Below are 25,565 nucleotides of genomic sequence, written 5' to 3'. Positions count from 1 at the left end.
TCCCTGTGCCTCTGTGCCTTGTAATCCTTTGCAAGCCTCCACAATGCCCCCCTCTGTGTGACAAACTCTGCTGCTTGTAGTATCTGATCTTCCGGCAAACACGGCGCTAGCACAGCAGCGCTCAGCCTTTTCTTCAGCTCGTTTTATGTGGAAATTTCCTCCCAGCGAAGCCAGTCTGTGGGAGGAGAAGGAGAGGGCTTTTCGGCAGTCCTGGAGGACTGTTTTTCAAGTGTTTCTTCCCTTGAATGTAAGGCATTGGAAACTGGGAGGAAGATTTTACAGTCGTGTCTGGGTGGAATGGGGATGTTGCGTGAGGGAAGGGGAATAACTGGTGAATAAGTTCAGTCACCAGCAAATGCCCAATTCCTCTGGCGTGCTCCTCTTGGTTATTCCTGTAGCTGGATGAATCCTCAACACCTATCTCCAGTAATTCATGGATGGAGGAGAACCAAATGCCCTAGGGAAGTTGTTCAGGGTTCATTTTCCCCTTGGTTCTGCCCTGCGCCAATTAACCTCTCCTAAAAGGCAGGTGATGATTGATTTCTGTGTTACTCAAGGGTTTAGGGGAGCAATTTCAAACAATCATATGGAATAACACCAGCTCGGCAATCCTTAGAGCCAAATTTATTCAGGAGTTGGGAACAGAAACAGATAAAAATGCATCTGTCCTGTCTTGAGGAATTACCTGCTTATCTTCCACCACATCTTGCTTGGCCCTTTAATTTGTGTTGCCTTTTCCCTTATCTCCTGGCTGATTGTTTAGCATCTTAGGTCCCTGCAGCTCTGAGCACAGCAGATAGTCTGCTCTAGGAATTTGCACCTTCATGTTTTGAGCAGCGCTTCAGCAGCAAGTGCTGGTGGGCCCCACGGATGCTGATCAAAGGCTGCAAGGGGACGAGGACTCTGCTTGCTTGATCTGCCTCAGAGCACGGCTTGGGAAAAGGCACATCCCTGCCACGCTGCAATTACAGTACTTGCTTATCGGAGCTCTAACAGAGCCATAAACTCTATCCAGGCCAATTAAATCAGATCTGCAGTAAGCATACAGTTCCCATTAATGTGGGCTCCTTCTTTTCTTATGCAAGAACAGAAGGAATTTGAGATGGCCTGCGGCTGCCTCTCTCCTTGTTAAAGTTCAGCTCACTCGTCCCAGAGACGTGCCGAGGGGCAAATTTCTTGGAAAGCTGCTTTGCCTTCAACTTGTGTGAAGCATGCTCTGAGCATCAGAGGGTCTAGCTCTCAAGTTTTGGGAAGCATCTGGGCTGCTTTTACAGTGTTTTCCTCTACCCTCTCATTTCAACTTCCAACTGTCTTGCCTCATTTGCTCGCTTGGAGAACTCAGGCTGATCGTTAACTGAAAGATCCCCGGAGCCTTACAGGGTGCTGTAAGCAGAAAGGGTTGTAGGCAAAGGTTGGGGCTGGTGTCTCAGCTGTGACTTGCTGTCCCCAGTACGAAGGGGCAAAAATGAGACAAACTTGCTGGGCTTTGGGATTTTCAGGTGGAAGAGAAATGCTTTCAGAGCAGGGCAGTTGCAGGGACCTTGTTCTCCTGCTACCAAGTCTTGACTCAGGGTCTTATTTTTGGCCATGGAAAGAGGCATTGCCAGTGATATTGTTTGCCAATTTTCTGAAGGGAACAAAGGAAAGCAAGTGGAGACTTCCAGGAAAGAGGTGTTTTTTCCCGAAGGTGTCCCACTAAGTTTCATTTCTTGTTGCTAATCCTGTTGTTAGCTGCGTGTAAGTCCAAACTGTTCAGGTGTCTGTGCAATGCAACAAAGATGTTTTCCAAGCGCTTTGTGTGGAAGTGTTCCTCAGTGTTCCCAGGTTACTAGGTTTCCCTCCTTGGGATGCCACTTCCCTTTTCCCTCACTGTATTGCTTTCTGTGGAAGGCAGCGGCAAAGCCACCAGTGAATGCAGCAGGCCAGGCCAGAACTCTTACACATTGAACACAGAAATTCCTATTTAATATGTTTTGATCTCTTTGTGACTGCGGCATGGCCAGTTTTGTCACCATGCTACACTCAGCTCTAGACACACACTCTTCCAATTTGGTTCCAGATTTCTTCAGATCGCTTTCTTTGTTTCCACTCAGCCTGCTCTCCACCTAAAGCACGTCAGTTCTAAGATGGCCACAATGCAGTCTGCCGCTTTTTATGTGCATATTCAGCCCACTTAGCAGGGCAAAGGAGAAATAACGCTTAAAGCAGGGACAGGGACCAGTGCCTTTTGCTGTTGATGTCACAAGGGCTGTGGCACTGGTTCTCATCCCTCTTTCTTTCTTCCCCCTTCCAGGACGTACAACCTCACCTTCCTGCATCCGTACTACCGGACAGACGAAGCGGAGGAGAATCCGTTCATCTGCTCATCCCATCGTGAAAACGGCATGCAGAAGTGCTCCAACATCCCAAACAGGAAGGAGTACAAGGTGGAGTGCACCTTGAGCATGGACTCCTACACCCCAAGTTTATACAACCCTGACTTGAGCAGCAGGAATGCCTGCATAAACTGGAACCAGTATTACAACGTATGCATGGCAGGGGATGTAAACCCACACAATGGAGCTATCAATTTTGATAATATTGGCTATGCCTGGATAGCTATATTTCAGGTATGTTTCTCGTAAAGGTTTTCTATTTCTTTTTGTTTTGTCATCTCTTGCTTGGGAGGATTTTGATCAATGCATCAGTGGAGAAAGGAATTTTCTTGCACCTGCACAAAACTGCAAATAAAGACGCATCAAGTAAATGAATCGGACAGTAACCAGCACAAATGCTCCAAGAGAGCATTTGGAGAGAATAAAAGAATAGCCATTTTTCAGAGTTTTAGAAGAGGGAGGAAATGCTGCTGAAGGCAGACAAAAGTATGGCAAGTTCTGTCACTGAAAATCAGACTTGGGTTAATCCCAGGGAGGAAATCATTTTGAGAGCTGGGATACTTATTTATTGCTGTGGTACAGGAAGTGGAGAGCACTGTCCAAGTCCTGAAGCATGAATTATTCTTCTAACATGCAGCAACTAGCTTGATGGTATGGTTTGGGCTTGAATGAAGAATTACAGGCTTATACTGGTTAGTGTGATATGCCACATGGAGGAATAAATACCCCAAACAGACCGTTCTGGCTAGAATACCTGTGAAGAGATGCCTGCTTACGTGGGGTTTGAGCCTCTCTTGATCAACTCCTTTACAGCTTTTCACTGGAGACAAAAGTGCTTCTAGCTCAGACTGTGGAGACTTTACAGGTTACAGGTGATTAAAAAAAAACGAAAACCTCTAGTATCCAAAGCATTTTCAAAGTGTTTGTCACTGTGGAACACTAGATAGTTCATCTACACAGTCCTGAGGCTGTGGTCTCTTAGAGCTAGTGTATTTGTAATGATCCATGTGTGGTTTTCAGTCTCTAATTTCCATTTTGTTTTTAATACAAACTTGTTTGTGCTTTCAGCTAGATGCCCTGTTCTATTTGGTCTTCCTGAAGTGTAGGTGACATCTAGACCTAAATGAGAAACAATCTCCTTTTAGTTTTGTTAATGACAAGTAATTACCCATTCACAGCTCTACATTTCTTTTCTGAATTTCATTCTTTCTTTAATATGAATGTAATAACAATTTTCATCTGAGAGCTGTAAAGGGGGCAATTTGTTTGCTCTGAGCATCTTGTTTGCTCTCTCATGCTGTAGCAGTAGCATACCTGGAATCGCGCTGTTACTGGTGTGAGAAGCTCAAAATCAAATCCAGAAGGGTTCAGACAGATCCCAAGCCTCTTCTAGGTTACGTTTTTAAAAATGCTTTAGTTCTCTCGTGGAACTAATATGTCAAGAGAGGAACCTGACTGATAGTGAGAGTAGCACAAAGGAAAGAGGGAAACGAAAGTGAGAATGTTGGGTAGGTCTCTGGCTGCACCTGCACTCTCCTTTTTCACACAGTTCTTCAACAGAGCTTGATGGATGTGCCCAGGAGGTCCTGTCTGGCTCCCACCACAGGGCAGCAATGTTCCTTCCAGAGAAAGCGCAGAGGCCGGCGTGTTGCAGGGTGCCTGAGACAGTGCTTTGAAAACGAACAGGTGCTTCTCCAGGGGTTCTGCTTCCCTTTTACCTCCAGAGCATATTTGCAGGCTGCAAGCTTTCATTTCGTGTTGGTGTTTAATTTCTTCACCACGCATGGCCTGAAAGTGTGTAAGTCTAACCCACAACACACTGGCCACAGCAGAGGTTTCAGCTGATTTCTTTGGAAAGAGCAGAGGGTCTGGCAAAGTTGGATATTGTATCCATAGATCACATTAACAGATGCCAGGAGCCTTTATAGATGGTTATAACGCTGCTTAGGCCATCCAAACACTAAAGAGCCTTTTCCAGACAAATAGACTTCTTACATCTTTATTCCTTTACTGAGATTTTTAGAATAGAAACTGAAAGCAGTGTAACTGCAGGTAAAGAAGCAGCTGTTGGGAGTAAGGTGGCTGCTTAACTTTGGTATGGAAACAGTAAATCATTACTGCAAGAGGTTGGATGCTAAATCAAAACAATTGCTGTAAGCAGAGGACATTTAACAAATAAAGCTGTTGAGCTGTGCTCTCATTACATTTAATATTTGAAGCTGGGTAGCACCAGGTCATCAGTTAGATGAGGCCTCAAAGGAAGCGGTGCAGAAAGTAGAACTGATGGCTTTAGTAGCCTGGGAGCTTCCCTGTGAATTGGTATTGAATTACTGGGCAGAAAGCACTCTGCTGTGTTCTGGATGAGACGGATCCAATTGTCCTGATCCCTTCTGGGGACTAATGGATATGTGGTACTTTGCAAGGGCTGTAACAGAGCACTGAACCTCAAGGTCTGGCGAGCCTTCCCTTTGCATAATGGCAGTTATGGACGCAGCTGGATAAAGCATCCCTCATGATTTATCCCAAATGAGTTTGAAATCTAGCGTGGTTTAAGAGCTGTCAGAAGGCAGATTGGTGAAATGAGCCCCACAGGTGAGATTGGGAAGGAATCTTCCAAGTATGGTGAGTGCAAGTTGTGCCCAAGAGTTTTCAAGGGCAGTCTTACAGTGTGCAGCCTGCAAACAAACAAACCCAAAAGCAGACTGACAGGGAAGTCTGAATGCCTCTCCTTCTAAATATCCTTGTGTATGGTATGCCAATATAGGAGGCTAGAGGAAGTATAATTTCTTATGTAATCCTGAAAATTATTCATGTTTTGATTCCCCTCATTTGTTGTGTAATAGGCTAATTCATGTATATATTTGTTACAAAGGCATGTTCAATAGCAAATTATGTGAACTAATTAGCTTATTACAGAATAAATGAAAGGAGATAGAACCTAAATTAACTGTGAGGTTTGGCATGATATTAAGATCCCTTTATTGCTCACAAATTTCAGCCGTAACAATAAGAGCAGTAATTACAGGTATTGTCACACTGCAGATGATGAATTACCCACCTAACCAAAGTCCAATTTAATTTGAATTACTGACAGTTTCGGTGGAACAACCAAAACACTGCCACTTTCCCAACCACCAGTCCTGGTGTGGCCAGTCTTGAGTGCAGAAACCCTGTTATAACACAAGGGCTTTGGGTGGTTTCTCAGAAGCACAGTTTGGGAGGAAGGAAGGTGACCTAGGCTATTTTGCACATCACAGAACCGTTGTTTAGACCATTGCAGGCTTGACTTGCGGAAGGGTAATACTTAGAGCAGTCTTTGCATCGGGCAGCAGGGCTCTTGGTGAAACCAGCTAGGCAAAGCTCAGGGAACAATAACTGTCAGCTAGGTGGAACCAAGAAGAGACCAAGGGAACAAACTGTTCCTCTAGGCCTCCTTTTAGGATGCGGATGGAAGGACTGAAATTTGAGAGCAGATGTTTATGGACTTTAAGGAAATGTCTGTCCAACACAAGACAGGTTTGTCTGACAGTTAGGAGGGGCTAAGACAATGCTGGTGATGGCTGATTTACCCTTTCCGTGGCCTTCTATTTCTCAAATGCAGCATATGAAGAGCTGCGTTTTCTAAGGGGCTTCCAATGAAAGTCTATCCTGAAATTAGTACCTGGATGCAGCTCTCGGATTCATAACTCTGCTTCTGGCTTTGTTATTCTGAGTGCATATTGCTTCTACAAGGTTTTGCTGTAAGAAGACATCTCCGTTAACAAGTTAATCAAGTCAAACACGTAACACATCTCTGGCCCATCATCAGAAGGCCCTAGCGAGGGAATTCTCAGAGGAGACTGGTTTGCATTCAGCAGCCCCCTTGCTGCTGTCAGAGGGAAGGAAAAAAAAAAAAAACAAAACTGGTTGTGTTCATGAGAGCTGAAGACAGCCCAGCAGGCACACAGCATGATGAGAATGCCCAGGAAAGGAAAAGCTGAATCACCTTCCCAAAGATGTCTGGAAATATAGCAGCATTATAGGAATTGTCAGCTGCAACGGGAGTTTGAGCTGTTACCTTGATTGTGTGCTTAGATGGAGAACTTTTCATTGCACCTGGTTTCACAGAAGCTAGGAACATGTCACAGCCATGAAGGTGCGGTGACTTGCTCAGGAAGAAAACAAGTTTGGGATGGGAAATGGGAATTGATGCCACCCGTTTCCCCCTTCATTTGTCCTTCAGATACTTTACTCCTCGGCTAGCAGCAGGCTGCCTGAGCAGGTAGGACAGCTGGCAGTGACAGCCAAATGCTGCAGGCCACCTGCTGGAGTGGCCCTTTTGTTTGGACGTGAGGTTCCCTTTCCTGTGCTCCAGCATGTCAAAAAAGCTCCTGGGACCTTGCGTGAGCTCTCTGCATCTAATCAAGGATTTAGGCATTTTGACCCTGCGCTGCATGCTGGTGAGCTTGCTTGGTCTCCGTGTTGCTGATTCTGCTTCCGCCAAGATGCGTGCCCTTGCTCGCAGTGCCTGCGGATGTGTCAGCCCAGGAGGTTCACACCCTGGGATGAATTTCAGGTTTGGAAGGGGGAAAGGTTCATTTGTCCCATTTCTCTGTAAGCCATCGTTCAGTGCCCCGATCTGTTCCACAGCCATTGCCCACTTCATGTTGTTTCAGCCTCTGTTCATCGTGATTGAAAGCCTTCCCTGAGGATTTTTCCCTTGCCTGGAAGTTGTTCAGCCAGATCTATAATGGGAACCACATCTTCCATTCAAATGAAAGGAAAAATGACAGGCATTTCAATGCACTTCTGCTACAGCCAAATGCAAGAATGAGGCTGGAGTTCCTCATCCATTCTAATGTCACTCAATTAAGAAAAGATCTCGTTCAATGAGACGAGACTCAAAGCTTTAACGCTGCTTTCCCTTACAGTAAGCACAAACCTCCACCCAGGCACTTACCGACAGGGTAATTCCTCTTGGTTCCCACTTGCACATATTCCTGTTAGCTGGGTTTTTGCTTAAAAGTGTTAATTAGGACTGTTTTGTTTTTTTTTGAGCCTGTTTCTCTCGTTTTGATGCTGGGTTACATGTTGGAATACATCAACCAATTTCCTTACAAAATGACAGCTCAGGAACGGTTACACGAAGCTCTCAATAGTCTGTTGTGCCTGAGATGCCACTGATATTGCTTCCTTGCCTGTCTGCTGCAACCTCTGTTCTTCTGCTTTCAGCAGTTTTAATTATGATGGGGAACAGTCAAAAAGGCACACTGAAACAGAAGGAAGAAGAAAAAGCCCGAGGCTTCCAACTGCAGTTGTATCTGTGCGTGCAACACGTAGTTTTGTGGACCGTGCTTTTCAGAAGCAGCTGTCACTTTGGGTGCCCTTGTTTTCAGAGTTCGTTGACGAGATAATTTTTTTGGCTAAAAAGGGACTTTTCTAGGTCAAACGGTTCATTCTTTAAACTGGAGATGTGTGTCAACAATGCTTATCTGTGCTGAATTTGGCAAGAAGTTTTGGCTGGAGGGAAAAAGGGAGAAGAGTTCTAAGCTTTTCATTTCCACTGCTTCAAGATGATGCTTTGTCACTAGACTTGAATTGGGTTTGATTTAGATCTCTGAAAATATTTCATTCTAAATGATAGGGTTTGAATTTTGTTGGTGTTGCTTTTTTTTTTTTAAATTTGGCCAGCCAACTAAACATCACTTGCTGCATTTGAAGAGCTGTCATGCTGAATACCCAATCTAAAAATATCCAGCCCCTTTAAAAGCCCCTTTAAAGCATCTCAGAGTGTGCTTCCAAGAAGATTAGATGCTTTTGAAAAAAACTCTCTAATTTTGAAGGCCAGAAGGAATTGTCCCATATAGCACAAGTCAGAGGGGACGTCCTGATTCCAGGACTGGGCTTGGTAACCTGTGGGAGGTATTGGAGGGACCCAGGATTGCACAGAAACCTGCTACAAACTCTGCAGCTTTGGAGTGGTTTCATCCTACCTTAGGAATCACGCTTTTGTATTCAGGGTAGAAAGAGGGGTGCCTGCAGCAAGGCATCATTTAATCTGGAGTCGAGTTAGGTGATTTAAAAAAAAAGCTACAGGTCTTCTGAGAGGGCATCAACAATTCCTACAGGGAAATCTTGATTTGGTTTGATTGCCCCAAAGCTGCTCCATCATCAGTTGTTGCTGTCGCACGCTGCAGTGTGAGGGGGGACCCGTATACAAAGTCCAGGGTTCAGCTCCCTTATCCCAAAGTCCCCACACTACTGTCTGCAGACTGTGAGCTGGCAAATCCATCCTGCAGAATGAGCACCCCTTTGGATTAGCAATTAAAAAGTAAATTTTAAAAAGAGTAAAGCTGAGGCACTCGGAAGCCTGGAATGTGTTCATGTCACTGTCTTGCAGAGGGCTAATTCCACTTGAAGCTGTGCACCCTTTGTCCCTAATAGTTTCTAATACAATTTGAAACAAGGTAAAATGATAGCAGTAACAAAAACCCTTGTTGTTTGCGTTGGGGCCAGGACCCCAAACCGCCACTGATCCTGACAGCAGTGTTTGGAGGAGCGCTGTCGTTTGCCTCTGTATCATACACCCAGCTGTAACAGGGCTCCCAGCCTGGCTTAGGTTCCCTTCTCGTTGCAGATGCTTCATCCTTCAGCTTTGCTCTGCTATAAAACTGATTGATGTCTCTCTGTGATAATGGACTCATTATTGCTGAAGTTAAACAGTTAAATACATTCCCTGTGCATAAGATACTTTACACAAACAATGAAGACAGGATAATTATCACCGTAAATCAAACCTCATGAATATGGACTGAGATGTGATTTGTTATAAGCAGCAGTCATCTGAAATCAGTGATGTTTTTGCTATCAGATGAGGATCTTGCTTTATTTAGTGCAAAATGGGGAGACAGTGGCTAACCTTGCTTTTGTAGAAGTTGTTGTTGAGTACTGATGCCATTTTAAGCTCTTGAATTCAGTTTTGTGATGCTCAGGGCCACCGGTAACAGCATCAGCGACCTGTCCAACTTTATTGCACACTGGCTGTACTCTGCTTTTCAGGATCTACCGTGAATTGGTAGTGCTAACCAGGGCTCAGACTTGCATGGGGCAAACTTGAGAGGTTGTCTCTAATCCAAGACAAATGCAAAGTTGCACCATTTCCTTTTATCTTCTGGTTTCCAGGGCTGCTTTTCAGAGCAGGGGCATGCTTTGCAAGACTCCCAACATATCACAAAATGTCTAAAACTGCTTTGCAAAGAGAGCAGGCCCTCAAAGTGAAAGGAGAATCTCTTCAAAGGACCTTACTCAGAATACAAATAAAACCTGTTTTTCTGACTGTGGAGTTACTTAACAACATGTGTCATGAGAAAATAATTAAAATTATGAAATTGACTTCAAAAATAGTTAGTGATTTGATTAGCTGCCAAGCACACTGCATGCAGAAAAGGAATATTTCATTTTGCACTGGTCAGTGCTTGCTAGCCAAGTCAGTGTTCCTGAGAGGGCAAAATACGTAGATAAGAGGCTTTCTGAAATGAATACTGAAGGGCTTGTAAAATTCACTGAGAACATCATAGTAATTAATACCTTTCACAATTTATATCATTGTATCTTGTCTTGATGAAGTATATGAAAAAGAAAAAGAAAAATTGTGCAGCACAGCCAGGGAAATAAGATAAAAGGTTAAAATAATGATGATCATGGCAGTACTCTGTTGCTGTTCAGTTTAACGTAATTGATTTTGATGCAGATAATGCCCATCTTGTCCCCAAAGGACCCGGGTTAGGCCAAAAGAGACTGAGTGCAAATTATATATGTCAATTAAAATGAACACTTCAAATGGTTTGGAAACACTTGGGTTTCTCTATGTATCACCTCCTGCTTCAGCCAGGCGCTGAGCTGAACAAGCACCTGCAATTCTGAAATCAACAGCTAAGGATTTTTTTTTTTTTGCCAGAGCTATGCATTTTAGGGGTTCTGGTCAAGGTGTAAGCCACTAATTTTGGTTCTCATACCTGAGGAGGTTGTCTCTACACGCGAAGTTCGTTCAGTTAATCGCAGGAGTGGCACCTCAAGGTTGATTTGTCTGCAGCGATCCATCTGGCACCAACCGTTAGTGCTTTCTAATACACAGAAAAGAATTCAGTGTTTGACTTTATTAAGTAAAGTTGTTTGGGTGTTGTGGTGTTTGGGTTTGTTTTTTCTTCCCTGGATGATTCTTTTTATTTTTTCCTTTTTCTTAACTGACATTAAAGCAAAAAATAACCTGCTCTGGAATGGATTATAGCCAAGAACTTGCAAAAATTTTGGCAGAGTGCAAGGACAAGGATTTTTATGGTGAAAACTTCTTGACATAATAAAAGAAATTGTTCTGCAGAGACCTTTCAAGTGACCCCAGAAAAAAACAATGTAAACCTTCTGTCTCCCTGGGAACAATGAGGAGGTCTGAGTTAATTGCCAGTGTCTTTAATCTACATCTCCCTTGTGATTTTCACTCTGGAGTTTTAGATTGATTCTGATTAGCTTGACTGGAAGACCTGATTCTGTCCCCAGTTACGCTACCATAAATCAGATGAGCATCGTTGTTAGAGCTGATGAGATTATTGTGGCATGAGCAAACCAAGAGAAGCAGAATCACAAAACAGGAGACTTAAGAAACCTGACTGTCCGCTCTCATCCTGCTCACCTGAACGTGGTGATCAGGGGATGCTGGACAAGAGACTGCGTGAATGGTGTCTGAGCCAAAGGTCGATGAAGTCAAAATCTGTATTTCCATTCACCTCAGTGAGCTTTCCATTAAATCCTTGCTCTGATGGGAGAGCGAATCAGGTGCAAGACTCAGGACACTGAATTTTGCCTCTAAGGTATTGATGGGAGAAAAACAATTTCCCGTATCCCTGCCCATGCTGTGTAAGATGTACAGGGCTGAATGAACAGGCAAGAATTGCACTGAACATCACATAGGAGCTCCCACAGATAGGTGACGTCTCTGTTCCCTGACCAGAACCTCAGTCCTCTGAAGGCAAAAATCCTTTTGCCATGCTAAGGGGGCAATGTCTCCTCTCCCTCTGGGTCTGCAGCATGTGAATGCAGTTGGCAGCACCCTCCAGGGCATGCTACCAATCATCTTAATTGAATCTTTCAGCTACTTCCCTGCAGCTGATGATTTTAGTGGGCCACATATCTTGAGCATCTTTTTTATCAGGGCAGAATTAGAAAACGTATTTCTTGCCATCTTATCTCTGTTGATAAATAATTGTATGTTGCGTTGGTTGGAAGCTTTGAACTGGTACATTTGGAGGGGCTGTTTAATACGTCTGTCTGTGAACAATCATGGTTTGAACAGAATTTAATTACTGAGAATGGATTGCCGAGATTGGAAAGCACAAGAAAGGTGCTCCAGGTCCTTGGAAGACATCTGTGAAGAGCTTGGAGGGCCAAATGCTGGCGCTGCAGTCAAGTGGATTAATCAGATTGGAAACTGCAGAGTGGAAGAAGTCATTTCTGCTTAGCGAAGTAGGTGATATTGCATCCAGGATGCCTCAAGGGAGGAACAGTAGTCCATGTAGTACTGAAAAAATGTATCAGTGCTCATGGGAGAATAGAAGGAGTTGTTAGCTTTCCCTTTGAGTTCCTCTGCTCTGAGAATAAATGTGTAGGATCAGATGCTGTACTGCAGCAGGGAACCTTGCACCAGTGCAGATGCCTCTGACTTGGTTCCAAAAATAGTTAAAGAATTTAGCTCATGGTGGATAGACCAGCTGTTGGCAAATTCAAATGGTCTGGTTCCCATTTACACCAAGGCCTTCCTGGGGATATGCAATGGGATCTTGGAGTAGATAAAAATGCACACGTAAAGTCATTTGGAGCACTTTAAAGGACAGCCTGAAAGAAGTCCTCAGCATGGCAAGAATCAGGCTATAAAAGTCATAGAGACTGTTTCAGTCCAGACAGGTGGCCATGCATGTGTGTTGTCCTGCATTTCTCCAGAGCTATTTGATTAAAAAAAGAAGACAGATGTCTGTGAGCACGCTCTCTTACGGGATTGCTAGTACTCTCTAATCCTTGGCAGCTCGGGAATCCTCCCCTAGGTAGTGCTGCATTTATACTGGGTGATGAGTCCAAGAATGAACCCACAAAGATGTCAAACAGGAGAACAAAAGCCCAGCGGTCTGTTTATTCCTCCTGCGTCCCTTTGCTTTACAAGTGAGTAGTAAATAATGAAAATTCTAATTACATCTTAAATATTCTGTGAGCTGGATGAGCATCTTCAGCCCTCCAGAGGAGAAATGTGGTGTGTTGATTAATTCTTGCTGAAAATGCTGTCTAGCATGCAAGAAAAATACCTCTCTAAATGTTTGGTTGGCCCTCGCTCTTGTCTCAGCAGCTGCTTCCCAGGTGGGGGGCTGGCAGTGCCTGCAGAAGCCCAACAGCAGACATCAGGTAACTCCTTTTGTAGAGAGGCCTCTGTGTTTAATCGGTTTCATACATTTATTTGGCGAGGAGGTGTAGCTGATACGCTCGGTGTCCCTGGGCTCATTTTTCGTCCCTGAGTGTAAACGGATGGAGCACCTGCCGTGGCAGCTGGGGTGGCCTGACTCTGAGACACCCGTCTAAACGGACGGGAAGGGGGATGGAAGGAGGGGACTTTGAACAGCCCGAAGGAGACAGTTTCTTAGGCAGTGATTTGGTTTAGCCTTGTGCCCCCCTGTATGATCCCTCCGTTTTCCTGGTGAACCTGCAAAGCACCGCACGGAGGGAGGATCGGCTGCTCATGCAAGCAAGGAAGGGGGCTGAGAAGAGCTGTGCTCTCTATAAATGTTTCAGCTTTGTTAAACTAAAGGCAGAAAAGGGCAGTTTGAGTTTGATTGCCTGTCCATTTCACACCACTGAACAGACTGATTGCTGCCAGTGTCTGCCCAGACAGCTTAACCCGTTCTCAGACTTGAGGGGGAATAACAGCACAGAACGTGTCTGTTGCTGAATGCTTTCCACCAGAGATCGATCTCTGGGGGTCACACTGACCAAAAGCATTCTCTTCGTTTTTGTTCAATCCACGCCACTGGAAGCACAGCATTGCTCTCTGACACCTGTACATCCCTAACCAGCAGCGAGGATGTGATATGAAAAGATACCTAATGCACGTAATGAGGACCAGGAGAGGTGGGTGCAGTTCGTGTAAATGCAGTCAGCACGTCATCAGACCTGATTGCTCAAAGTCTTTAGCGATGCAGACAGATGATAACAGCTGCAGAGAGAATTTTTACCTGCTCCGTGGCAAATCACATTTATTGGTTTTAGCGTGGGCCTGTATGTGCTGGCTTGCTGCAGAGGTGGTGCGAGCACTGGTGATGGCTCCCTCTCACCCTGCTGAGTGGTGGGTGTTAAGTGTGCTTCAACGTGGGAAATGGGTTTGAAAACTTGCTGGTAAGTTATTGCCACAATTGACTTTAGGGTGAGAGGAATTAGGAGTAAGGAGTGTCTCTCTTCCAGCACTCGTGAGCTCTGACAGTCTCAGGCAGGCTCAGTAACTCAGTTCCATCACTGCAGGCATGGTTAAACTTGGGAATGATGCCACAGAAATTGAAGGCAGCAGGCAATTCTGGGTTTTGTGCTAGGACCACTAAGGCTGGCATCAGGCATAGCAAACAGGATGCATCAGTGCAAGTACGTTCAGAAAGGAGCTTTGATTTTGTTGAAGTTGTGCTGGAGTTTCAGCTCTAGCACCAGCAGCAAGATGGCACTAGACGTTTGGTATGTTTTATCTAAATAAAAAGTGTAAATTACATAGCATCATTTGCTTTGCTCTGCACACAGCCTGTGTGGTGTTAATTAAATCCTCAGCTTCTTTTTTAGTAGAAGGAAGACCGAGAAAACAAGTATGAAATCAGATCTCCATTTAATTAAAGTAACTGTCTTCCATTCAGATGTTTTCCTGCTATGATGTTGGTGATGTAGTTGCAATGGTGAGCGAGTAAGTATCACAAAGAAATCAGTTTTTACAGAGACAAAATTGGATTAAAAACTTAGGAATTTTGCAGGTAGCATTACAAAACCAGGAGCCTAAGGTAAAAGCCCAGACCTCTGCGCAGGAAGGCCTCTGCTTTGTTTATAACCCTTCCTTAGAAGTTCTTTGCATTGGCTCAAAACCAGTGTTTCGAATGTTTTATTGTATTGTTTTATCATTTTAATTGTGCCAGATTTCTGTGGAAGCCTCAGGCCAGTCCTTTGGTCACACAGTGCTGCTATCCTAAGCCAGCTAGGAAAAAAAGTGCAGCGGGTCCGGATGGATGCTGAGAGATGCTGTGCAGTGATGAGTACCAGAAGACTGATGTTGACTAACTTTTTGGTTGACTCTTGTTCTCACGCTTTCTTTCTCTGTCTCTCTGTAGGTTATAACCCTGGAAGGATGGGTTGACATCATGTATTATGTGATGGATGCACATTCTTTTTACAATTTTATATATTTTATATTACTTATAATAGTAAGTATGAACTGTGAAATGCTCCCGTTCCTTGTCCTTGTGGGGTAAAGATGTTTCCTGGGCTTTTCACAGAGCCAACTGGGATTCAGAACGAGACCTTCCTCCTACCATAAAGGGTAATCATGCAGGTTGTGATTAGTGCTGTAGGGACAGGTTATTGGCTACAACAGGCTCTGCACTTTTTAGTGTCACACGTGATGCATAGTCACAGCTTGTCAAGCCATATGGTCTTCCCTCCCTCTTAGTCCCCCAGTCTTGGTCTTGTCACCTTGGTGTGTCCTAACTCTCGTGCCTTGCCAAGCAACTGCTGATCAGAACAAAAAGCGGAGATACAGCTTATTTCAATGAAGGGCACTCAACCCGTTGCTGAATTTCCCGTGAGCCTTTTAAATAATGGTAATAATAGCAGTACACCTTTCTGAGGTCTTAACAGTGCTGTTGTTCCTAGAAACAAAGTATTACTCACTGGAGGTTTCCCTCAGAAGCTGTCATCCCAGGTTAGCAGGGTTCTTGTTTTTTTAAAAAAGGGCACAACCTTCCCCAGGGGTCTACATCTGTGGAAAAGAAACACTTAAGTCAGGAGGAGAGCAAAGTTCTGTGTAGATGTCAGGTAGGACATGGGACAGAGGCACTTCAAAGTGCTGTTGCGGCCAGGTATTCTTTATATATAGTTCTGTCCATCTCTGTGGTTTTGAAGGCCTTGGAAAGTCGAACCACCACAGCTCCCACCACTGTGTGGATCGGGGCAGTGTGAGAGTTTCCCAGTAATGGATAGCATTCTGAAATCAGTGATTTTTGAGCCTTTAGCAACTTGCCGTGCATGGTGGAGATTTACATTCCACTCCTTTGAGCTCTTGTCTGCATGCAGATCCCTGCAGAAAAGGCAGGTGACTAATCCCCAAGTCACTTGGAGCTGGGAATGGCACCCTTACTGCTTCTCAAGCCCTCTCCAGGCTGATATTACAGATTGGAGAATAACACTGCAAACCATCTCCCACCAGCTTCCCCCGAGGATTCTCCAGACAATGGCCCAGATTAAATCCATACGTCTCCTACTGAGCCCAGCGCAGAGGTTTGGCCATGTAGGCAGTGGCACTTTCTTGACGTCAGTCCCTTTCACGCCTAAGGGCAGAGATCCTCTGATGGGAATATCTGACATTTTCCTTTGGCTGATTTATGAACTCCAGTGATGAAAAGCCAGTTTGTGGACTCAGCAGCTGAGGGAAGGATGTAGTCTTAGGTCACTTCCATTCTTGTCCTTGGGACTTCATTTTGAAAACCTGATATCACCCAAGAGTATGTCAGCTCAACCAGGCAGTAAATCAGGCCTCTGCGGGAGCACTGAATCTCCTGGAGATGTACTTCCCTGTGCCGGAAAGGTACAAGAGTACAAAGGTACCAACGCAGGGATGCTGACTGTCCTCCTCAAAATGAGGGTGCCTGTGCCAGGGTGTGAAGTGCTGGGGGAGGAGGCAGTTTCAGTACAGCACAAGCAGGACTGCAGGCCATCTTTCCCTGTGGGTTGGCCGGGTGTTTCCTAGTAATCTGTTTTGCTGTGGTGACTGATCACGTTGTGTTTCATGCACCCTGCGTTAGTGGCAAATGTCATCACCGCTGAGGGGAGGAAAGTGGTGAAGGCTATTGTTAACAGCTTTCTTTGCCATTGCCAGAAAAATTTAACATGGTTTAGGAGCAAATTTAGCAGCTCAGGCTCATGTCGACATAACATTTGGTGAGCAGACCCTGAGATTTGGCACGTTTGGAAATCTCGGGATTTCTAAGAACAATGCTTCAAGTCCGGACAGCATGTGGCGGTGAAGTGCATGTGTTGCTCTGTAGAGTCCCTGCTAACTCCTTTTGTTTTGTTTTCTCCAGGTTGGTTCCTTCTTCATGATTAACTTGTGCCTGGTTGTGATAGCAACACAGTTTTCTGAAACAAAGCAGCGGGAGAACCAGCTGATGCAGGAGCAGCGGGCCCGTTATCTCTCCAATGACAGCACAATCGCCAGCTTCTCGGAGCCAGGTAGCTGCTACGAGGAGCTGCTCAAGTACATCTGCCACATCTTCAGGAAGGTGAAACGGCGGACAATACGCCTGTACAATAACTGGCAGAGCAAGCGCAGGAAAAAAGTGAACCCAAACAGCACCACGAATGGGCAGAACCGCCGAGGCAAAAAGCGCATCACCTCCATCCACCACCTCATCCACCACCACCACCACCACCATCACCACCACTACCACATCAGCAACGGGAGCCCTCGGGGGCCGCGCTCCAACCCTGAGATTTGTGACTTGGAACTCAAGGTCATGAAGCCTGGAGGCAAACTGATGCTTCCTTCCTCATCACCCAACTTGCAGAGCCCTGCACCTCCTCCAGATTCAGAGTCTGTGCACAGCATTTACCACGCAGACTGTCACGTTGAAGGACCACAGGTGAACTGTAAGTCTTCCAATGCCCCTGCAAGCATTAAACTGACTGCTGGACTCTCCAACCATGGCAGCAACTACCCTACCATCCTGCCCTCTCCAACGAGCAAAGGCAGTTCAGTGCCAGTTCCCAAAGGAAAGAAGAATGGCAACTCACCTGTGGCGGTGGTTAACAGCCCTGTAAATTTGGGCACAGATTCTTATGGGAAGCTGCAGCAACTGGTAGGAGAGCATGGTAAGGACAAATGAGCAGGTTTTTTTGCTTGGGAGAACTGGGCTAAGGGCAAATAGCTCAAGAGTTAAGGGGTTAATGATAGCCAAGGGGGGTGCTGGCGATGGCAGCTGTTTTGTGAATGCTGTTTGAGCTAAGTACAGAAGCCAGAAGTAGGACAAGTTGAGGGACTGAGAGCTTTGCTCCTTCTAGCCTTGTATTTGCAGTCATTGGCGAAAGCAAGTTGCAGGATGAGTGACTTTAGGCCACTGCTGAAGGCCCCTTTCCCATTAGAGGCTTCCCCTCTCCTCTTTCACCATGTGCAGAAGAAATGTAGAACTGAGTGTTACTGCAGATTTGGAGCTCACTTCAGTCTGAGTGAATGAAAAACATGTGAGGGACTCTTGTATCTCTGTCCCATCCTTATCTGTACAGACTGCAGCCACATCAGCATTGCTAGTTACTGCAGTTTTATCTCCGTTCTCATATAAATCATCCACTGCTGGTGTAGTGATTACATGCAATGCTTAGGTTTCTATTTTGCAAATTTTTTCCAGTCCTCATGGCTGGAGCTAACACCTAAAAAATAGTTTTAAGCCCTCAAACAGTAAAAAGTCAAAAAGATCAAGCTTCTTTTTTTTTTTTAATCTCTTTAAGCCAAACTCATCATCTGTTTTTATCAATGCCTGTGTTTTCCAAAACTGTTTATCTGTGTGTGCATGGACACAAATATTTATCCTAGTGATGCATGTGCTGAAAAAATACCAAGCCTAGCTTGAGGGAGGTCACAGTAAAGGTTGCTTGCCAAAGAGGTTGGGTGGCTTGTCTTTGTTAATATTTTTTTTAAAGTGACCATACAAAAGGGTAAAGTGGATTGTTTATAGAGAAATTGCCTTCGGCAGACATTTCTGTATTTTTGGAAGCTTAGCAGGAGGGCAGGAGGGGCAAGGTTAGTTGCAATGTTCTTCCGTTGTTAAGCAAGGGCTTTATATGAATCACTGGTACATCTTTAACTATGCAAGTTAATGAAGGTTATTATGAGCCTGTGTATTTACCTTGAGATAAAAGCCCAGGCTCCACAGAAGTCTGGAACTGGGAAACCGAGGACGAGCAGAAGAGCTGTTGCTTGGAAGGCAGTGCTCAAGTCAGAGGTTTGGTTCTCCGTGCTCACAGGGGGATCTGCTGTTGGGACTCATCCCAGCAAAGGAAGCCCCAGATCTTAATCACACCTGCAACACCCCAGGGCCACTCCAGTGACTTTGGAGATTTTCACGTGGCCTCTGGTGGTTCTTCAGAAGCTTGAGGTTAGATGGAGTTGCTGTTAATAATGCAATTATAGTATCCTCTTTTCACAGAGGCATTTCAGCCCAGAGGATAACAAAATGTTTTAAACAAATCTCTTGAAATTGTTTTTGTCTCTCTCAGCAATGTGGTTTTATCTAGAGGAAGTGGGTGGGCACAGCAGCTCTTTGCTTTATGTGCAGCAGCTTTATGTGGCACCCCGAGGAGCACAGAGGCTAGGACAGGAAGCAAGTTGGCCCAGTCCATCTGGAGATCCTGTCTCATAATGTGTCCATGCCCAGCCCTTCCCTTCCACCCTGTGACAGACAGGGAAGGTGAGGTGGGCTCACAAGCTCCCCCCAGCCCTCCTGTGCCCCTTTGGGCAAACAAAGGGCCGTTTCGCTTAATTCTCTCTCCACTCTTACCCGTCAACAAGCAGAGTCTGTTCACTGCAAGATTTGTGCAAGGGGAGCACACAAGTGATGATTGAGAGCATTAAGCAGGCATTAGCAGCCAGGGCACTCTCAGGCCCAGCTGGAAGCAAGGTTGGTGTCCGCTGGGAAAGATGCAATTGTGGGAGAGAGTATTCTCTTCCCTTCTTTTGTTGTGGAATTGAACAGCACAAAGTACAGCCTGTTCCTCCACGTTCTCGTGCCCTGCAATGCTGTGAGGTTATTTTAGCAGGCAGCCAAGGAGACTCTGGTATTTTGAAGACATCTGCGGCGCCAGTGTTTTTCATATAATTTTTAACACTTTGATAGCATTCAGGACATCTGGCAAGCCCACTGCCTCTGCCATCTGCACTACTGCGTCCATGCTCCGGTGTTTCCTCATCAGACCGGTCCTAATCAGAAACACCATGCTGATGTGCAGCGCTGACCACTGCTGCTTGCAGGTTGAGTAAGGGGCAAATATTTTTCCTGGTGTCTTTGATGTAAAGACCAGAAGGAGGACAGTTCTCTCCTGTGAGACTGTTTTGAAAGCCAGTGATATCTGAGTGACATTCAGGCAAGTAAAATATATTTTGTCTCCTGTCAGAACCCAGCTTTCAATCTAACAAGGTGCTTTATTTGTTTGCTGCTGCCTTCTCTTTAAAGTTGTCCTCGAGTGTCAGCCAGGAGTGGCTGAAATCAGCAGCGTTACTGCTGGGTGAGCTCCAAGCTCCTGGGCGCAGAGCCAGGAGCATCCGCTGCCATTGTGCCTGGTCTCCCCAAAATGTATCTGTATCTCCATCCAACCTCCAGGCAGGGGCAGGTCCCAGGGGAAAAGTGTCACCTACACCTTATTTTCCATCAAGGAAAATGTTCATTGATGGTTCAGTGGCGTTTTGTTGGAATGATCATGTGCAAGCAGTATTTATTGCATTCCTGTTGTTTTTTTGTTTTGTTTTGTTGTTGTTTTTTTTTTTTTTCCTGCCAGTAATATCTGGTTCCAAAATATGAAGAAATCAGGAATTTGGTTCCTGAATATGAGGAAACAAAATCTGGTTCCGTTTCCACCTGACTCATCCTCATTACGCTTGGCCACGTTTTCTGTGTGCCCTGGCTCTGTGAAGGCAGCCAGCGTTTCTCCTCACACCACAAACCATGTGGTAATGTGTTTGTTTGATTTTAAAACACCTTGCACACTCAATCATGTGCCTAAAGCAAAGAGTACACCTGAGCTTTATTAAAGGCTGAAGGAGGGATGAAGGAGACTAAAGGGACTATGTGAGTCTCCGAGCTGTGATCCGTGGTCTGTAGCCGCCTTTGGTCCATTTCTTCTCCTCTCTCCTCATTACTATCTAAATGGAAGCTCTACCTAAATCAAGTGTAACAGCTTGATAGTGCTCAGATCACCACTAATAATGTTAGCCTGGTCAGATATAACCAAAAATAATTGGAAGTGAGAGATGTGCCAGTCAGTCCTCCCTGAGCAGCAGAGCACAAAATGGCCCCCACGTTGCGCGGAGAGAGGTCCCTCAGCCCCACGACCATGGAGGGGGCTAGAGGGTGGCTGGCAGGGCTTGGGCAGAGTGGAACGGAAGGGAAAAATGAGGCAAAGTGAGAATTGCTTGGTTAGGTAGAGTGCTAGAAGGCTGTATTAGGTGTAACTCAGGATGTGTCAGGAGCCCAGCGCCACCTGTGTGGGGACACAGAGGGCGGTCCGCCATGTCGAGGGGAGGCCGCAGGTGTGCGGTGCAGGGACACAGAGGGTTGTCCGCCATGTCGAGGGGAGGTCATGGGTGTGCAGGCCTCATGGTGCACGTCTCCCCTTGCAGGTCTGCGGCGGACGTCCAGCCGGCTGTCGGGGCTGAGCGCGGCCTGCCCGCTGCCCAGCCCGCCGGGGGGAACGCTGACCTGCGAGCTGCAGGACTGCCCCTTCTGCGCCAGCCTCCTGGAGGACCCCGAGTTCGCCTTCAGCGAGTCCGACAGCTGCGACTCCGACAGCAACGGCGTCTACGAGTTCACCCAGGACCTGCGGCACGGCGACCACAGGGACCAGCTCCAGCAGCAGCGCAGCAGGAGGAGGAGGAAGAAGAAGAAGCCCAAGGAGAGGAACAAGGTCACCCGCCTGTGGAAGGCGTTCGGCAGCAAGCTGAAGAGGATCGTGGAAAGCAAGTACTTCAACCGGGGGATTATGATCGCCATTCTCATCAACACGCTGAGCATGGGCATCGAGTACCACGAGCAGGTGAGTGCAGGGATGGCCTCGAGGGTTTGTGGTGTCAGGCGCTCGCCATTTGGTAGCTCCCCGTAGTGCCTGAGGTGCTCCCTGTTTGCATGGTGGCACGGGCTGGCACCAGCAATGCAGTGCCAGAGGAGGAGCGAGAGGTTTTCATACAGGTGGGAAGCACCAAATGGGATCGAGGGCCTGATCCTGATGGCATGTGTTGAGCAGAAGCATTGTTCTGTGTGTGAAAAGCGTGGAAGGCAGCTGTCAGTACCACTGAGGTGTGGAGAGTTTAAATGTGTGTGTTAGGACCTGGCAGCTTAGAGTCCGACGGTGTAAATTATTTGCTGTGAATTATTCATATAGGCGTGATTTGTTCTAGGGGAAATAGACCTTTTGGTCTGATGGTGGCGGTGCATGGTGGTATGTGGGTATGCAACTGACCTCCCCAGGAGCTGCACCTCCTTGTGCAGATAACCCACAAAGAAGTTTCTTCTTTGATCCTGGACCTTTAAATAAAAACTTCAACTGTCAGGCAATGCTAAAAGCAACGACAACAAAAAAGAGTTTCTCCCTGGAGACTCCAAAATGTTTAATTTGATCTCCTAGGGTGCAAGTAGGTCTTTCTTTTAAGTGCTTGAAGGGAGGAAAGAGAAATCATGCTGTTCCCAGTATTAGCCTGAACATGGTGATGGCAGAAAGCAGTGCTGGCAGCTGAGGACAGCCTGTCCTTGTGGGCTGATGGGAGCCAAGGGGCTGTAGGATGGGAGAGAGGGGTGAGTCATCTGGTATCTCCAGTTGGTCGCTCTGGGGAAAACTAAGCTTTTTTTCTCAGGAAAATTGGTTACTTTCAACCGTTTCCTGAAGATGTGCTCTGGAGTTGCTCATGCTGCCTCTGTGTTGGGTTCGGAAAATGCTTCCTAGAAAGGCCAGGAGTTCCTCATACTGATTTTGTGGCCAAAGGTTCATGAAGTGCTCCCCCAAATCTCCCCTGCAGAATAAAGAAAAAGACAGTATTTATAAAGCTATTCCTTCTCTGTGCCACAGTCTGTCTACTCAGGAGGAAGGAGGAAGGGCAGACAGGACAAGATGCTCTGCATTTTCTTCTCCATCGTTTCCCAGGATTCAGTCCTTCTCAGGACTATGGCAAACAATCCTCCAAAGTGTTACTCCTCTGTTTTCTTACACTTAGGTGTTTTGTATTGCCATATGCCATCTTCTATGCTGTCTGAGGCATATTTTCTTTCAGAAAAGCAAGTACTCAGCTAAAACACGTGAACCTCGACTGTACAACAAGAAATTAGTTCACATTTACGGCAGAAAGGGTCCAAATCCAACAAAGAAAGAGCTGTCGCTGTCAGCTTTCTGTCTGGTTAGCTGTTCCACAACAAGTTTTAAAATTAGGAAATACACCTTGTCAGTCACCTTTGAATAGACCATTCATTCCTCACAGCGGCTGTGTTTCTGCATGGATACTCTTTTGTCAGGCGGATACAGCTTTGTCAGTCCTTGGATATTGCTGAGATGGGTGCTGGGGGAAAACTTTAGGCAGGCTGCAGCGAGAAAGCCCAGGGATCGCGTGGAGTCTGTCCACAATCACTCGTACAAAGGTAAATTGTGATAATTGCATCCTTGCAGCTGACAAAGGAAAACTCTAGCTAGCAGGTTTATATTGACTTTTACCTTGTAAAAGATTTGTTTTAAACCATCTCAAAGCCAATGGCAATACAGATCCTGAGGCTTTTGGCTAGGGAACGTCAGACTCCCGCCAGCTTTGTTCACAGGCATGGCCCAGCTTGGGCCCAATAAAAAGGGAGGAATTTTAAAGTGAAACTTATAAAAGTTCCTCCACGTGCCTGACTGCAAAGTGTCTCTGGTATAACGAGCCGTGGAGCTGTCAGAGCCCAGCTTCGAAACACCTCATGCAAGCACTCTGCTATCAACAGAATGACCTCCAGGGCATCGCCCAAGCCTGGGACACCGTCCGAAAGCAATAGAAAAAGGCTCTGGGCTCCCAAACTGTTTGGCATGAAAGTCTGGGGCTTCTGCAAGCAAAGCGTGGCGATTTCGGAACCCACAGCCCTCCTGGTGTGAGAATTGGCTGCAAGGCTCGTGGTGGGGGGCTGGTCTTGTGCGGAGATAAGGAGCAGATGCCTGGGCGAAGCTGTCACGAACCCACAGCGTGGTGTTGGGACAGTGGGAGGTGAGACGGGCTCATTTTGGTTATGCCGTGCTCCATGCCAGGAAAAACAGTTTGATCACAGCTTTCTGGTTACCGTGTGACAGACGCTGCTCAGTCACAGCACACCTCTGCTCAGACCAGGCATTACAAGACAAGAAGGTGTGAGCCTTCCCCAGGCTGTTAACCAGGCACAGGCATTACTGTTGTCTCCTTTTGCCATTCCCCAAGGTTTTAGGAGCCTGCATACAAGGATAGCTACTCTCTGTTGTTCTCCTGGCTCTCATCCTCTTTCCTCTCTCCCCGAGGGTGCTTGGTGTTACCCAGAGAGCAGGGTTCAGGGCTCCCTTTGGGGACGCCTGCAGACAGCAGCAGTATGGGCTCTGAAGCCCTGCAAAAAATCACCTACCATGGAGACATTTGCTCTGGATGGAACAGTTTAAGCAAGTTCCCTGGTCGTGATTCTTGCCGCTTGTTCTGCTGAACAGCCGTCAACTGGTTTTATTAAATTGGGCTGCAATCATTGCAACAGCCCACAGGGAAGCCCTCCCCAGACCTCACCATCTGTAAGGAAATGCCCAATTCCCATTAAAAAAGTCATTAACGGCTGCTCGCTTTTCTTTTCCGGCTTCTCAGGCTTCATACAGACATCGGTGGCTTTGCAAGTAGATGGGCACACCGTATACAATTTTATTTCGGAGTGCCGTTGGAAGCCAAGGCATCAATCCTGTGTGCGTGGGAGGGGTGGAGGGTGCTGAGCAACATATGGCATGGAGGAGGGCAGCACTAGTCCTGGTGCGTTATCTCGCCTTTCATCCCGGGACGTGGCAGCGCTCTGCGGAGAAGTCGCACGGAGCCCTCTTGAGGCAAGCAAGCATTATTGTCCCTAACTTCTGGATGAGGAATCGAGGTTGCAAGGTGCCAGACTGGAGGCAAAACCCGATGGCTCTCAGCGTTTATCTGCTGGCCGTCATCATAGCTGCAGGGCGAGGTGGTGCCTGTGCTGGGCAGTGCTTTGGCAGCATCCTTCGGCTGTTCACTGCACTGCAGCAGCCCACGGTGCTGCCTCCAGATGTCTGAGAATGACCTGTCCACATCCAAATCCCCTCAAGGCTTGAATATGCATTTTTAGGGGAATTTGAAGCTCACAGCAGTCTGCTCACACAATTACTCTGGCCGCTCTTGGCTAACCCAGCTGGCACCACCCCATTTAATGCATGCAGCCCGTTTATAGTACTCTTTTAGGCAGGGATCCTGGCCTGTGGCTAAAGGCACAACTGAGGTAGCAGCAGCTGACTCACGGGGAGGAAGAGGAGATGCCAGAGCACCTTTGCACAGAGCTGTCCTTTAGCAGGCCTGCTCTTCTTGGAGGCAGACTGGGGATTTCACGGCAGCACAGACAGTTTGTGGCTGGAGATCCGTGCAGCAGGAGGCAGCTGATGATGGCAAGCGAGTTTCTTCGGGGCTTCAGTCATCAGCAGCGATCGGATCCTCCCGCACAGCGCATCCGCCGGCTTACCAGCCAGCACTGCCTCCAACTGCCAGGTAATGTCTGGTAATTAGGAGGTCACAGGATGCTGTTAGTTAGCATCAGCACAACTTGTATTTCAAAGGTTAATTGGCTGCTTTGGAGTTCCTTTTTTTATTTCCCCTCCTCTTATGCTTTATGTATTTGTCTATCCGAGGCACAAATAGGCACTCCCACAGATGACGAAAGCCAAGCACAAAGAATAAGGCAATCCTCGCATTAATCTTCCAGGCGATTTCGAGAATGGATGATTTTACTGTGCGTTCATTGCAGCTGACAGTTCTGGAGTATCTGCAGCAACCACGCAGGAGCAGTGCTCTCCCAAAGCCCGACCTCTGCCATGCCTTTGGAGTGGTGCCTGTCACAGGCAAGTCCTGTTCCCGGAGCTGTGTGTCCAAGTGCCACTCTGCCACTGAAAGCTGGTACCTTTTTGTCCCAGAGTCCCTGT

At 46.5% G+C, this 25,565-nt stretch overlaps 1 protein-coding gene across 5 annotated transcripts in view; it reads left to right on the top strand.

Annotated features, from left to right (window-relative positions):
• CACNA1H (calcium voltage-gated channel subunit alpha1 H) overlaps positions 1-25,565 on the top strand; it is a 229,638-nt gene that overhangs the window by 124,467 nt on the left and 79,606 nt on the right. For all 5 annotated transcript variants that reach the window (XM_080556039.1, XM_080556040.1, XM_080556041.1 and 2 more), the window contains 4 exons: positions 2,294-2,609; positions 14,747-14,839; positions 16,715-17,501; positions 21,019-21,431. In XM_080556039.1, coding sequence (XP_080412165.1) covers positions 2,294-2,609; positions 14,747-14,839; positions 16,715-17,501; positions 21,019-21,431 — 1,609 coding nt within the window. The remainder of the gene's footprint in view (positions 1-2,293; positions 2,610-14,746; positions 14,840-16,714; positions 17,502-21,018; positions 21,432-25,565) is intronic.

This window comes from Anser brachyrhynchus (assembly GCF_964034855.1).
Source record: "Anser brachyrhynchus genome assembly, chromosome: 15".
NCBI lineage: Eukaryota > Metazoa > Chordata > Aves > Anseriformes > Anatidae > Anser > Anser brachyrhynchus.
The sequence above is the reverse complement of the archived record's forward strand: the minus strand, read 5'-3'. Positions and strand labels throughout refer to the sequence as shown.